This window comes from Talpa occidentalis, unplaced genomic scaffold, assembly GCF_014898055.3.
Source record: "Talpa occidentalis isolate TD23 unplaced genomic scaffold, MPIMG_talOcc4v2.1 talOcc4.13, whole genome shotgun sequence".
Lineage (NCBI taxonomy): Eukaryota > Metazoa > Chordata > Mammalia > Eulipotyphla > Talpidae > Talpa > Talpa occidentalis.
The window spans coordinates 90,456,854-90,471,501 of record NW_023601322.1 but is presented as its reverse complement, the minus strand read 5'-3'; the positions used below and the strand labels follow the sequence as shown (position 1 = coordinate 90,471,501).

The following is a 14,648-nucleotide window of genomic DNA, read 5'->3' as shown; positions in this document are numbered from 1 at the left end:
TAATTTATACTTATTAGTGATGGTGTATTTTATTTTCACAAATAAGAATATTTTTAGGTGTTAGAATTTTTACTTATATAACGATGCACAATTACGTCAATTATAAAAATACCTAAGTAGACACGATAGAAGCGAATAAATTGTTGGCCTTCATAATGCACCTAATGCTCCTTAATCAGCAGATCTAAGCTGTGAAATAGGTGTACTCTTGCACAATCTTTGTTTGATTTAATAGTCCTATAAAAAGTGGAGAAAGAGATACCCTTGGTGGCAAGGAAAATGCCACCATATTTAACATGGTTCTTGAGAGAAAAATATTCCCTGCTGTTCAGATAAATGTAAAAGGTCAGTGAAACACAATCGCAGTGGTTGATTCTGTGTGTTGACCTGAGCATGTTGCTTTGAAGGAATGCTAATGGCCTCTATCATAATGCTTTTGCTTATTTGGATACCATTAAAAGCTCCACTTGACAAGCATAATGATGAACTGCACTTTTCCCACTCAGGCAGCACATGTTTGGATGATAGCTCTGTTAAGTTGAAGATTAATTTATTTTCCAAGGACCATTTTTTTTTTATCTTTGTCTGCATACCCATGTAGCTTCTTAAAATTCAGACAACTTATTGTTGATGAGGTGATACATCCCAAGATTGGACCTCGGAAGGTACAGGGTATGATGACACCTCTGTTTTATCAGCATAAAACCTCTTTGGCTCCACAGGATGAATTTTCTGTTTGTATTCTAATATATTTGATTCCATTGAATGAATTATTTTTGTGCTCAGAAATATGCATGATGATCCACCTAATCTTATTTTATTAAAAAACAGTTAGGACCTCCCTGGTGTCTAGGTGTGAATTCTCAGTGCTGTGATCCCAATGGCCTGAGTTCAATCCCCCCGGCCAGGAAGCTGACCCATATGGCGCAGCAGACCTCTCCTGTCTCACCCCCAGCCCCCCTTAGCAGTGTATTTCAGTAAATCCACCTGTCCTGCTCCCCATTCTGTCTCTGGTGAATCCACTCACCCCCTGTACCTCTGGCCTTTTGCGTAAAAATAAATAAAATCTTAAAAAAATTAAATTCAAATAGAAAAACTATGAATAAATATCTCTAGCCCTAAGTTAAATGTTCATTGTTGGATATGGTTCTGTCCTTGATTTATTAACAGATCTCATAAGTTTTTTAATAGGTGGCTTGCTTAATGGAGTAATTAAAGATAATGTAAAGTAGAGAATAAAAGCTGGCTTGTGTGAACCCACAAATGATAATGATTTTATGCAACATCAAATCAAACAAATATATTTGATAATTAGTTATTTTTCAAGATTCTTCAAAATAAAAGATATTTTCTTTCCCATTGCTTTTATTGCTGCCTTATAGTCTTGGAAATACTGAGTGTATTTAATTTTTTCAATAAATTAGTGTGTTCTTCCAAAATAAAATGAGATTGACTTGTCTGACAAAGCCTCCTATAAGGTATAACTTGTAACAAAAAAAAAGATGAACTTTCCCAGAACAAAACTACCTAATCTCTTAATATTTCAAGAGCATCGTTGCTTGGGCACTTAATGGCTTTTTTTTTTTTGTCATTACTTTCAAAAGTACCATTTAAAATGTAATGCAATAGGAGATTTAAACCCTAAACCTATATTAGTCAACATATTAATTATTATTCAAGACCGTAGCAATAATTAGTGAGAAGCTGTTAGAGATAAATTGAATTGTACTTCATACCCATTTAGAAATGAGCCTTGCTAAATGTGTTCACATTCTTTGAAGGGCTGCTTACCTGGCTTTGACCTCTGTGGACTCAGTCTTGATTTTAATAGTCCAAGAGGGATCACCTTGTTAGAAAACAGCTAGAATAGTATCTTAAAGTATTCTTAAATTTGTGTGATCATGAGATATGTTTCACGGAGAACTATTAAATTCAAATTATAAAGTAAAATCTAAACATATTAGTTCCCTTAGGGTCTCTGCAGGAAATAGGTGGCTTGCTTAATGGAGTAATTAAAGATAATGTAAAGCAGAGAATAAAAGCAGGCTTACATGAACCCACAAATGATAATGAAACATCCAGAGATTAAGAGCAGGAACCTATTAATACCCTTCAGGCTGAAGATAGTATGTGCTACTGGAAGGTAACAAGAGCTCAGCTATAGTTCTGGAAAATATCTGTCTGACCTCTCATTCCCTTGTTCTTTCATTTCTCAGCGGGGCTTCCCACTGACCAAATCCAACCAGAAGCCTGACTAGTGCAGTCTGCAGAGGCCCATACCCTTGCTGAGAGGTTGGTGGGTGTCTCTGGAAGGACAGAAGGAAAACAGTATTTTACCATGATCATAGTTGTATGAGATATAAACCTTCTCACTAAAGAACTAGTGCTTTTTTCCTGCAGGATTTCTCTTCTAGGGTCTGAAATTTCTCTTCTAGGTTTTTATTCAGTTCTTGTCCCACATCATGCTGTGCTTGAGTATAATGTAATCCTAACAGCAGGGCTTTTTTTTTTTTTAATGTTTTTTCTTTCTTTTGTTTTGAAGTTTTTGGGTTTTTTTTTAAAGATATATTTATTTATGCATTTAAGAACTGGGTACAGGCCAGATGTGCAGAGGGTGAGAGACAGAGTGGGGAATAGAGCAGGCAGATGGACTGAAATACACTGCCGAGGATAGCAGCAGGCGACACAGGAGAGGTCTGCTGTGCCATGTGGGCAGTTCCCCAGTGGGGGATAGAACTTGTGCTGCAGTGGCTGTGGACAGCTTCATAGGTTGTGTCTTAATCCCTTATGCTACCAGGGAGGCCCTTGTTCTGAAGTTTTCTTAGTACCAATTATTGAATGATTGATTGCAATCCAGGATTTCTACCTTTGACATGATTCTTAATACCCTGACTGCATAATTTCCCAGATACAATAGGATGACTTTCATCAGCTCATTTAGCTGTACAGCCCTTTCATTAATCTGATCACCTTGCCTGCAGCTCCTTCTTACATCCACCTTGGCAATGGGAAGGGATTTTACATTTTATTTTAATGGGAGAAGTCACTTTCTCATTGGGGTCAAACTCCATTCACAATGCCAAATAATTATTTTTAATGTATATCAGTTTCAACATCTGTCTCACCCCATTCTTTATTTTATTCTAATTTCTTTAACCATAGTCTTACTTTCCTTTTTTTCCCGTATATTTATAATGTTGCCAATTAAATCTTGACATTATGGCGCATAATACGTTGTGTGTGCAAGAGGCATGAGATGCATGTGCAGTTGTCCTTTAGATGAACAAGTAAATTAAAAATCAGGGCTGACTTTACAGTTTGTGATTGATTTACTTCTCCCAAGTAGAATTTTCTTAAAGGTGGTGGCATTTTTTTTTTTTTTTCACAAGTTACGTGGTTTTAACTCTTGCCTCCTTTTTCACTCCACTCAGATTCGAAGCCAGAGCAAAGCCTCCGGGTCTGGGCTCTGTGAAGGGGATGAAGTGGTTTCCATCAATGGCAACCCTTGTGCAGACCTCACCTACCCTGAAGTCATCAAACTCATGGAGAGTGTAACGGACTCTCTACAGATGCTTGTCAAAAGGTACGGAAGATTGACTGGAATACATCTTTCCTCTTGAATCTTGAAGCTACATGGAAACACAGTTTCTGTTATATATATATAATTTGTCATGGATGAAGAAAGACAAAGATTGTCTTTAAAATCTGAAATCTTGGGCTTTATAGCCTTAGTTCTTGGAACACTCAATATCTTTTTTTTTTTTTAAAGATTTATTTATTTAGGGCCTCTCCGGTGGCGCAGCAGTTGAGCGCTGGGTTGCGAAGCTACCCGCAGCCTCTGCAGCGCCGGTTCGATCCCCGGCTGCTCCCCGGCCACCGGAGGAGGGTCCCACATGGCCACAGACCTCTTCCGCCACCCGCTGCTCCCCTCAGCAGTGTACTTTGGTCCTTCTGCCTGCTCTGCTCCCCGCTCTGGCTCTGGTGAATTCTCTCACCCTCCCGCGCTTCTGACTGTACCCAGTGCTTGTATAAATAAAAATAAAAATAAATAAATCTTAAAAAAAAAGATTATTTATTTATACAAGCACTGGGTACAGTCAGAAGCACGGGAGGGTGAGAGAATGCACCAGAGCCAGAGCGGGGAACAGAACAGTCAGACTGACAAAATACACTGCTGAGGGGAGCAGCAGACACAACAGGAGAGGTCTGCGCGCCATGTGGGACCCTCGCCGGTGGCCGGGGAGCAGCCGGGGATTGAACCATAGCTGCAGAGGCTGCCGGCAGCTTTGCAGTCCAACGCTCAACCACTGCACCACCAGCGGAGGCCCAGTATCTTTTTTTTTTTTTAAGATTTATTTATTTACACAAGAACTGGGGTAAGGTCAGAGGCGTGAGAGGGTGAGAAGATTCACTAGAGACAGAGCAGGGAGCAGAACAGGCAGACGGACTGAAATACACTGCTAAGGGGAGCAGCAGGCGAGACAGGAGAGGTCTGCCACGCCATGTGGGAATATCCCTGGTCGTCCGAGAATCAAACCTAAGCTGCAGAGGCTGCAGACAGCTTCACAGTGCTGCGCTCAACCCGCTGCGCCACCAGGGAGGCCCGGAAAATTCCATATCTTGAAGACAATTTAACACTTATAGATCAAGATTTTTGTGGTGGGTCAGAATCATCAAATTATAATTCTGAAGTTCACAGATGAATTAAACATGTTTAAATATTAAACCATTCCATTGTACAATTTTTTTTTAATAGAAAGAGGATGTGTAGGATAAGGGAAAGAACCAAAAATATCCTTTAAAGCTGCCAGATTTCTGGGTCTCTCCAGTGGTGCAGCAGGTTGAGTGCAGCACTGTGAAGCTGTCCACAGCCTCTGCAGCACGGGTTCGATTCCTGGCCAGCCAGCGAGATTCCCACATGGTACGGCAGACTTCTCCTATCTCGCCCACTGCTCCCCTCAGCATTGTATTTCAGACGGTTTGCCTGTTCTGTTCCCCGCTCTGTCTCTGGTGAATCCTCTCACCCTCTTGCACATCTGGCCTGTACCCCACTTCTTGTATAAAAATAAATAAATCTTAAAAAAAAATAAAGCTGCCAGATTTCTGCTTGTCAGAAATCAATGTTTGGGTGAGCAAAAGCATTTGGTTAAAATGGAGGTTTGTCCTATTACTGCAGTTCACTCACCAATTTGATCTCTTCACATGCCACCATCTCCACATCATTCCTTAAGTCAACTGTAAGCATGAAAAAGATAATGGGAGAAGATAACAAAAAGCTATCGTATCAACATTTTTACAGTATGCAAATCACAGTACAAGCCTTACTACCTTTGCAAGGGAGGCCCTAACTTGACCCTTGAATTATGATAAATCCCAGTAGCAAAGCTCTGGCTTCCTTTACTGCAGCCTTCAGGAAGAGGTAGAAGTTGTGTTATACAGAATCTCACAGCCCTCTAGGCTTTAGCTTAAATCTTCAGAAACTGCTACAGCTTTATCCCTCTGATAATCACCCAATATGATTCTGTTTCTCTACAAACGTGAAATCTATGGCCAAAATTTTGTGAAAATAAGAGGAATCCAGCATGATTCTTAAAATCGCCCATCTAGACACTCACCCATCAAATCCAGTGTTAAAGCCCTTAGGCTTTAGGATCCTACCTATTCCTCAAACTGCTCCTGATAAGGAAGGCTGCCACGTGTGGCCACGGTGCCCTTATCAGGCATCGATCTCTCAGATATTTGAAGATTGTATTTTCTGTGAAGCTTTCATCATATCCAAAATGGGGGAAAATCTTTTCCAACATACTCCCTTTTTAGTGTCTTTAGGCCAGAGTCTTTGGAACACATTTGTGTTCTGGGACTTCCCCTTCTTGTTTTGATTGCCAGACTGTCATTGGAAAATCCTTGGGGTTCAAAGCTGAGTCTTAGGTACAGATTCATTTTCAAAAAGGAGTGACCAGTTTTCTGCTTTATTTATTCATTTTTCACTAATTCTTTCTTTTCTCTATTTTTTATAATTGGATTCATGAGTATTGTTTCTCTTGATTATTTTTACATTTTACAAAAATACATAATTATTTGATGAGATAAAGCATGACATCTTGAATTAAAATTAGTCCAAATGCAGTCATCATCACCACCATCACTCTAGATACCTGGACATCGCTACCTGGAATTAGATATTAGATCTCAGGGCCACCCTGGTGGCACAAGGGGTTAAGCACTGCACCATGAAGCAGTCCGCAGCCTCTGCAGCATGAGTTCCATCCCCGGCCGGCCAGGGAGCAACCACATGGAGCAGCAGACCTCTCCTGTCTCGCCCACTGCTCCCCTCAGCAGTGTATTTCAGTCAATCTGCCTGTTCTGTTCCCCACTCTGTCTCTGGTGAATCATTTCACCCCCGCATCTCTGGCCTGTGCCTCAGCTCTTGTATGCATAAATAAATAAATCTTTAAAAAAAAGATATTAGATCTCACTCAGCTATCTGTCACCTGCTACAAGGGAAGAGTGGATTATTTCTTTTCTTATGGGTTATTGCCCAGAGAGATAGCTGGGTCAGACTAGCTTAAAAGACCCCTTGAACAGTAAGTCTCTGTTGTCTTATATTTTATTAAAATGTTAAGATAACAAAAAATAAGATATTAAGGTAATTATGACATAAATTGTGGAATTGAGTACCTACATAGACTGAATGGAACTGAATATTTTCAAGTATAAAGCTTCAATCTCTACACTTTTTATGGTTTTTGTTGATACATAACTGTTTTATCTGGGCTACCAATAAATGTTAACATTTATCTGACCCATTCGCCTGTACTGCAGCCTGTAAGGCTGGAATGAATTCAAGCTACTCTCTTCTCAGCTTTGTAACTGATTGCTAACATAATTCAAAGTGATTTAATCTACTTCCATCCTGAGGCCTTCCTAACTTAAAACTCTCTGACCTTTTGGTACCCTCAAATTCAGTTACATAGAGTATATTCATCAATTTCTATAAAAGAAAGATCTAATTGGCAGTCATCATGTTTTTAAAATACTGTTTTAATATTTTTGTATTACCAGGGAGCTTTATAGATTACTTGCATAGAGATAATTGCGTTTCATCTCATTGTTTGTTTTTGTTTATGGTTTACTTTGCTAAATGCAGTCAAAAGCAAATTCAGGAGTATTTATTTTGAACATTGGTCTAAAATTCTACTAATACATAAATTCTAACACAGACTCCCCTAGTAGAATACAAGTAGGGGGTCACTACCCTCGAATGATGATCCTGCATTGTTTAGGGTGCATTTTCAAGGAGGCAGAAAGGGGCAGAGAGAGTGATTGCTGTTTCCTAAAAAAAAAAACTTAAAATCTAAGAAATGAAGGCATGTTCTCCAGCTTTCCTGTGAATGAAGTCCTAAAAGAAACTGAAAGTTTTGGAGCTTTAGCATGAATTTGTTTCTCCCCTAAACGGACATTGCTTGTTGCAAGCCCAAATTTGCAGAACCAACCTATAATGGTTAAATCCAAAATCAAGGATTGTGCTGAATAGCTTTGGGCTCCTTAGCTGAGAGAGTAAGGATCCCTTTGACTTCAGAGAGCCTAAAAGGAAATGCTCCAAGAGACAGGTTCAAGTAGGAAAAGGGAGACATCTCCGATTATAAATACTCCATGACTCAATGATTCATTGCAGCATGGAAAGGATTTCACTTTACACAAGCGTTCTGGGCTAGGGTCCACTTATTACAAAACACATGCTCACTGGGGCTTAAAAAACAGCTTCTGTTTCATTCCTTTCAAGAAAGCACAGCCTCTAAAAGTATTTCTTGAATTATCTGCATATTAATATGCCTCAGAAGCTGCTGAGTATGTTTGTATGACTTTATAATGCCCAGACTGAAACTCAGTCAATAAGAGTGAAACTCTTTGTCACTATCACAAACAAGGTTTCTTTAAAATGCCCAAATAATTACAGATAAAAGGTATCCATATAGCTCTAACTTAGCTTTTTTTAAAAAAAAAAAAAAAAGTGAATTTAGGGTGGATTTATCATAATCTTAAATGAGCATTTTTTCTTTGCTTTAAAGAAAAGTTTATTTGGAAGATCTTGAAATAATACAAACATGTTGCCAATTTCTGTTTTAAGATATTTTTTAGTTGACATTTGGGAGGAAATATTTTGACTATCATCGTGTATTAAACATCATGAAAGTGTCAGAGAGTTCTCTGATTTAACTGTCACCCACTCTGATTTAACTGTCTGGGATGATTTTTCTGTGTGCAGACCATCCAGTGGGATTAGTGAGACTGTGATCTCTGAAACAGAACACCAAAACCATGAGCATCTCACCCAGGAGGGATACGTGCAAAGTACCACCCTGCAGATCCGACCAGCCCCACCGAGCCAGTGCAGAGAGTTGTACATCACCCCTGCCCACAGCAGAGCTTCCTTAGCTGAGGACCAAGGAAGTCGCCCCGCTTGCTCAGGAAACAAAAAAGAAGAAATGGGCCTGAGCTGCCATGTAGACCCCCACATGCCCGACTCTCAAAGAGGATGCTTAGCGGAGGAGATTCTCTTAAGGGAGAAGGCAGAAGCTGGACAGCTGGGCCCTGTGATCGAGCTCCAGCTGTCCCTTTCACAGGAGAGGCACCAGCGCCCTAGTGTCCCGGTTGTAGCCCTCCTAGGAGCTGAAAAATCTAAGCCTCCTGCCCCAGACCCTGACTTACAACACGATGGAATTGCCCACCTAAATTCAATCCCTGCCCATGAGCCAGAGGACCCTTCTCTGAAGTCCAGCAAGATAATCCAGCTCTCCAGAGGCACAGGGCTGAGAGTCATCCAGGGGAGTGAAGCAGGAGACGCAGGGCAGCCCCACGTGGAAGTGATCCTCGACTGCTCTGACAGGCAGAAGACAGAAGGGTGCAGGCTGCCGGCAGCAAGGGGGTGTGTGGATTCTCCAGTGGAAGGAGGGCAGTCAGAAGCACCTCCTTCTCTGGTATCCTTTGCAGTCTCATCAGAAGGCACTGAGCAGGGAGAAGATCCACGCTCAGAAAGGGATCACAGCAGACCTCACAAGCACAGAGCACGCCACGCACGTAAGTCCTGCCTGGGGTCATTGCAGGGCTGTTGCAAGGGGCCTGGGAGCTTAGGGTGTTTGCTGCTCCCCCTGCATGGATTTTTTATTCTTGTTCTTAAATAGTTTTCTTATGTCTCTCATTGGTTTTTAAGTAAAATTGTGTTAATGCACAAAGCTGAATTTGTGGAGAACTACAGTTTCTGCATTGGAAGCAACAAGTTTAGACTTTCTAGTTTCTAGTTCTTTGAATTTTCTAGACTGGAATGTCTTTGGTGCCCTTGCTTTTATCCCCCAAAAGGCATAGGAACTGTTCAAAGAAAACATTATTGTCACTGTGCCTTTTGGATTTGTCTCAGAATGTTTGTAATAGTTCATGTTAAAATAGCCCACTAGAGTATCTGGAGTCATGTGGACTCAAGTTTAAATGTCAAAAACGATGGAGTCTGCTGCTGAGAGGTGTCTTTAAAACACAGACTCCACCACTGATATTAAAAGCAGACTCTCGTTTTGAAAAAAGTCATTGTGCAGCCTGATGATGCTTGCAGAAGTGAGTTTGATGGACAAGGGCATGTGGAATACCGAGCAGATACATGATCCTCGCTGTGTTGTAAAGTTTCACTAGACTGCAGAGCTTCATCTACCTTCTAGACACAGAAGTCAGGCTCCCGAGCCATGGGGTAGCCTTTACATGTGTGCAAACATGAAATTCAAGGCTTTTTATGTCATTTTTTTGACCCAGGGGAGTGATTACACACAGGCAAGTAAGAATGGCAGTTAGGTGTTAGGATTTTTGTTGTTTTCTTTTAAGTTATATACACACAAATTTTGGGATTTCATTTGCAGATGTGAAGGCTGACAGGTAAAGGCATTTATTTGCATGTATGTATGTATGATCCACATCAGTAATGAACTGGATTGTTTAAAGAAGAGTGGTAAATGTTGTATACCTGAAATTTAGAGGATGTTATAAACCCAATGTTACTGCAGTAAAAATATATTTAAGAAAAGGTTGAGCAAAAGAAATATGCCAACCTTGCAGATGTCTTTTACAAAAGAAGGCAGTAAGACCCATCCCCAAGTTGCATGTTAAATCTTCTGACCACTGTTACTCCTTTCAGAGCATATTTTTAGCATAACCATTTGTAGCTTATCAGCAAGTGCTGTTAATCATTCTGTATACTTTAAGCATCTGTATTTGTGTTCATATTTATAGCATATTAAACAAGTGTATAAATGCAGCACTCACATACTTTAGATGTTGGCTGTGAAGCCAGCAACAACTGCAACTGTGACTGTCAATTTCATTGTAAGTTGTATAACACTACTCCAAAAGGAGCAACTTTCAGGAATGACTACCCTTTTTGCTGTTTTTCTCTGAAGATAAAACTTGATCTGTAGCTTTGTTATAAAACTATTTCCTCTGATGATATTTTGTTTTTAAAATATCTGTCATTTAAAAAATTTATCATTAAATCTGATGTTTTTCCCCAATGACAAAGGAGCAATTTTCAATCATAAAATATTCAATTTTCCCCCGAAATTTCCATTTCATGATGTTGAGGTACTCAGAACTTCTTTTGTGAATCATGCTCATTATCACTAACTATGTAATATAACTAACAGTATACATTACTTTACCAGCAATTTATTTTTGAAACAATAATAAAAATTTAAATTTAAATAGGCATTTTTTTGTTACTTTAAAACTATCAAATATAATTTTAAATGACTTAATTTCTGTATCAGTTGTTATTCATAGTTAAAAGGGTAGCTAATATAATTTTAAAATTTCTCCAAGATTTATGCTTGCTGCAGCTGAAGTAGTTTTGTACTTCCAAAATAGCAATAAATTAACAAATTTATTTAGACTACTTTGTAGCCAAAATTTCTTATATGTGTCCACAGTGATCTAGTTTTCTGAATTATTATAATTATGGGCTAATTGCTATTTATTATTGATTAATTAAATATTGGTTTATCATCAATTGTTATTCATTCCATTTTTTAAAATTTGTATTATGTAACTGTGAATGCAGGCTGTGGGGGCATCAGAGTAGTGATACCTGATGGAGAGAATCCTAATGTTACCACAATTAAAAGAATAAATTATTATTTTAAAAAAGTAAAAATGTTTGGAAACAGCTTTATATTGACATTTAATTTTTAAATATGGAAACCCAAGATTTGTTTTTCAGAAAATATTGTCCTTAAGTTATTTCCTTTTTAATTTTTAATTATATCCTATTAATTGATACTTACTAACCAGTTTTTAACTGTCAAAGTCTAAGGATCCTATCAGAAACAAATTATGAAACATACATTCCAATGAACATGTATAAAAATGTTTGCATGAGCATTACATCTTCAAATGAAACAGAAATATGTGTGTATATATCATTGTAGAAGTGTAAATCTAAAAAAGAGGCTGAAATGAGATGGATCCCTTCAAAATTCAGCAGCCAATTGAAAAACATGCTTTTCCATATTAATCCCCACCCCCTTCCAAAGAGTCCCTTTCTAGGTTGCTGTGGAGTCTTCCTTGAATACTTCAATTCAGTTTTTGTGCTTTCCCTAGGGCTCAGGAGGAGTGAAAGCCTATCAGAGAAGCAGGTGAAAGAAGCAAAATCTAAATGCAAAAGCATTGCCCTCCTTCTAACAGATGCCCCCAATCCCAACTCCAAGGGGGTGTTGATGTTTAAGAAGCGCCGGAAGAGGGCCAAGAAATACACCCTCATCAGCTACGGGACTGGCGAGCTTGAGCGAGAGGCAGACGAACAGGAGGAGGAAGGCGACAGGGAGGACACAAGTGAAGCAGCATTTCTTGGCGCCAGCGAATCCGAGGTGGATGAAGAGTTACTGTCTGACATTGACGACACGACCCAAGCTGTGAACTTCGACTGGGATTCTGGACTAGTGGACATTGAAAAGAAAACGAACAGAGGCGACAAGATGGAGATGTTGCCAGACACCACAGGCAAAGGGGCCCTCATGTTTGCCAAGAGGAGGGAGAGGATGGATCAGATCACGGCCCAAAAAGAGGAGGAAAGTGTGGGTGGAATTTCAGGCAGAGAACCGGACGCTGCCCATACAGATGGCCTGAGTACCCTGACGTCTTACCAGAGGAAGGAACAAGAGTCTGTGAGTATGCAGAGCTCTGTGAACAGAAGCTACATGCACATGAACCAGGGCCTGGGTCACCTGCCCCAACAGAACGGCTTCAGCGGGATGTCTGAGACAGCAGAAGCCCAGCGGATGACCCCTATGAACAGAACGGCCAAGCCCTTCCCCGGGTCTGTGAACCAGCCAGCAGCCCCCTTCTCCCCAACCCGCAGTGTGACAAGTCCCACGGCAGACTTTCCTGCGCCTCCGCCATACTCTGCGGTCACCCCTCCACCCGAAGCCTTCTCCAGAGCTGTGCCGAGTCCCATCGCAGGCCCAGCCCTGCCGCCCCCCTGGCCCCAGCCTGCCCCATGGTCCCAGCCAGCCTTTTACGATTCATCTGAACGCATAGCTTCCCGGGACGAAAGGATCGCGGTTCCAGCAAAAAAAACAGGAATCTTGCAGGAGGCCAAAAGAAGAAGCACGACGAAACCCATGTTCACCTTTAAAGAGCCCAAAGTGAGCCCCAATCCTGAACTCTTGTCACTTCTTCAAAATTCAGAAGGCAAACGCAGCACCGGAGCTGGAGGCGATTCCGGTCCTGAAGAGGACTACCTCAGTTTGGGAGCTGAGGCTTGCAATTTTATGCAGAGTGCCTCCGCTAAACAAAAGACCCCACCTCCTGTCGCTCCGAAACCTGCCATCAAGTCTTCCTCCCAGCCCGTCACTCCAGTTTCTCCAGCCTGGTCGCCAGGGGTGGCTCCCACCCAGCCGCCTGCCTTCCCCACGCCCACCCTTTCCCAGGGCGTCGTGGTCTCCTCCATCAAGGTAGCCCAGCCTTCTTACCCTGCTCGGCCCGCCAGTGTCCAGAACGTGGCTGGTCCCTTCAAAGGACCGCAGGTGGCAGTAGCCAGTCAGAATTACTTACCCAAGCCGAACCCTCCCGCAACCATAGTAAACACTGCACACGCCAGTGCGGCGGGACCATCCACGGAGCTTCCAGGAATGAGTGGGAGGGGAGCCCAGCTCTTTGCGAAAAGGCAGTCGAGGATGGAGAAATACGTGGTAGATTCGGAAACGGTACAGGCGCACGCTGCTCGCTCCCAGTCTCCCACTCCATCTCTCCCTGCGAGTTGGAAGTACTCCTCCAATGTCCGAGCTCCGCCTCCCATCGCCTACAATCCCATCCACTCCCCCTCCTACCCACTGGCCGCCATCAAGTCTCAGCCCTCGGCCCCACAGGCCTCCAAAACGAGCAAGAAGAAGGGCAAGAAACCCCTCAATGCTTTGGACGTCATGAAGCACCAGCCTTATCAGCTCAATGCGTCCTTGTTTACTTTCCAGCCTCCAGATGCAAAGGATAGCCTCCCCCAAAAGGCGTCAGTCAAGGTCAATTCAGTGCCAGCCATGAAACAAGCTCTCCCTCCCCGGCCAGTGAGTGCTGGCTCGCCCATCACCGCGCAGGCCTCCTCCGTATACTCCGTCCCAGCCTATAGTTCTCAGCCTGCCTTCTATGCAGAGGCCACCTCCCCAGTCAGCGCATCCCCAGTGCCAGCGGCCCTTTCCACCCCTCCAAAGCAAGAATCAGCCTCAACATCCTATTTTGTGGCACCCAGGCCGAAGTTCTCAGCCAAGAAAAGTGGTGTCACAGTTCAGGTGTGGAAACCATCTGTTGTGCAAGAGTGATCTGGTAGCTGAGGCCGTGTCCATTTTGCTTGAAACAAATTGTTTGCAGTGGTACTTGAGTCCCTCAGAATGCCTAGCAAGTCCTCAACTTACTTAATTTCACATGTCACCTTCCAATCTGGGTCCAAGAAGCCTATTTATAATGAGTTAAAAATCTAACTCAGATTGATTTTAAGTCTATTTATCTCATTTGCACACTAAAAAAATCTGGGAGCATCCCAAATAGACATGTGCCCTTCTGTTAAGTAAGCAGGATACTTAGGATTTATTTGTTAGCCATGAGAAAGATTGATGGGTGTTGTCAAACATCAGGACACAGCCTTTATGTCACACAACTGCTGTGCTTCCATGGTGAAAAGGCTCAAGTGTAGTGAGAATATAACTTGAGATAACTGAGATTTCCTTTTTAAGTAGTGCTTTATCTCTATTATATTAAGGGATAAGAAATTTATTGAGGACAGGTCAGCTCTGCTCTGGCCACCTCAGCCACCTGCTTGATACCCTGGAGAAGCTACCATGGGGATGGTTTTAATGTACATAGTTTAGTGAGGGGGTAAGAAGAAGAAAGGATATAATAATTACTGCGCACTTATTGGATATTAGCTTCCTTGCCAGATATTCTACATATATTAACTCACTTCAGAAGACATCATTAAAATAGACAGGAGAGGACAAGAAGATAATTATCCTTTGTGATTGATTTCCATCCTCCCTCCCCAGTTACTGAGAAACTATTCGAGAACATCCAGTTGCCCATGAAAGCACAAGTTTTCCTTGGCTGAGGCAAGTGGTAGAGTCGAGTAT

General features: G+C 41.7%; 1 protein-coding gene across 14 annotated transcripts in view; it reads left to right on the top strand.

Moving 5' to 3' along the window:
* The window catches only part of SYNPO2 (synaptopodin 2), a 187,417-nt gene that overhangs the window by 107,933 nt on the left and 64,836 nt on the right, over nt 1-14,648 (top strand). For all 14 annotated transcript variants that reach the window (XR_008551521.1, XR_008551523.1, XR_008551524.1 and 11 more), the window contains exons 2-4: nt 3,432-3,583; nt 8,267-9,078; nt 11,635-13,814. Coding sequence is in view for 4 of the 14 variants with exons in the window: in XM_054694530.1 (XP_054550505.1) it covers nt 3,432-3,583; nt 8,267-9,078; nt 11,635-13,814 (3,144 nt within the window). In the remaining 10 variants the exon portion in view is untranslated. The remainder of the gene's footprint in view (nt 1-3,431; nt 3,584-8,266; nt 9,079-11,634; nt 13,815-14,648) is intronic.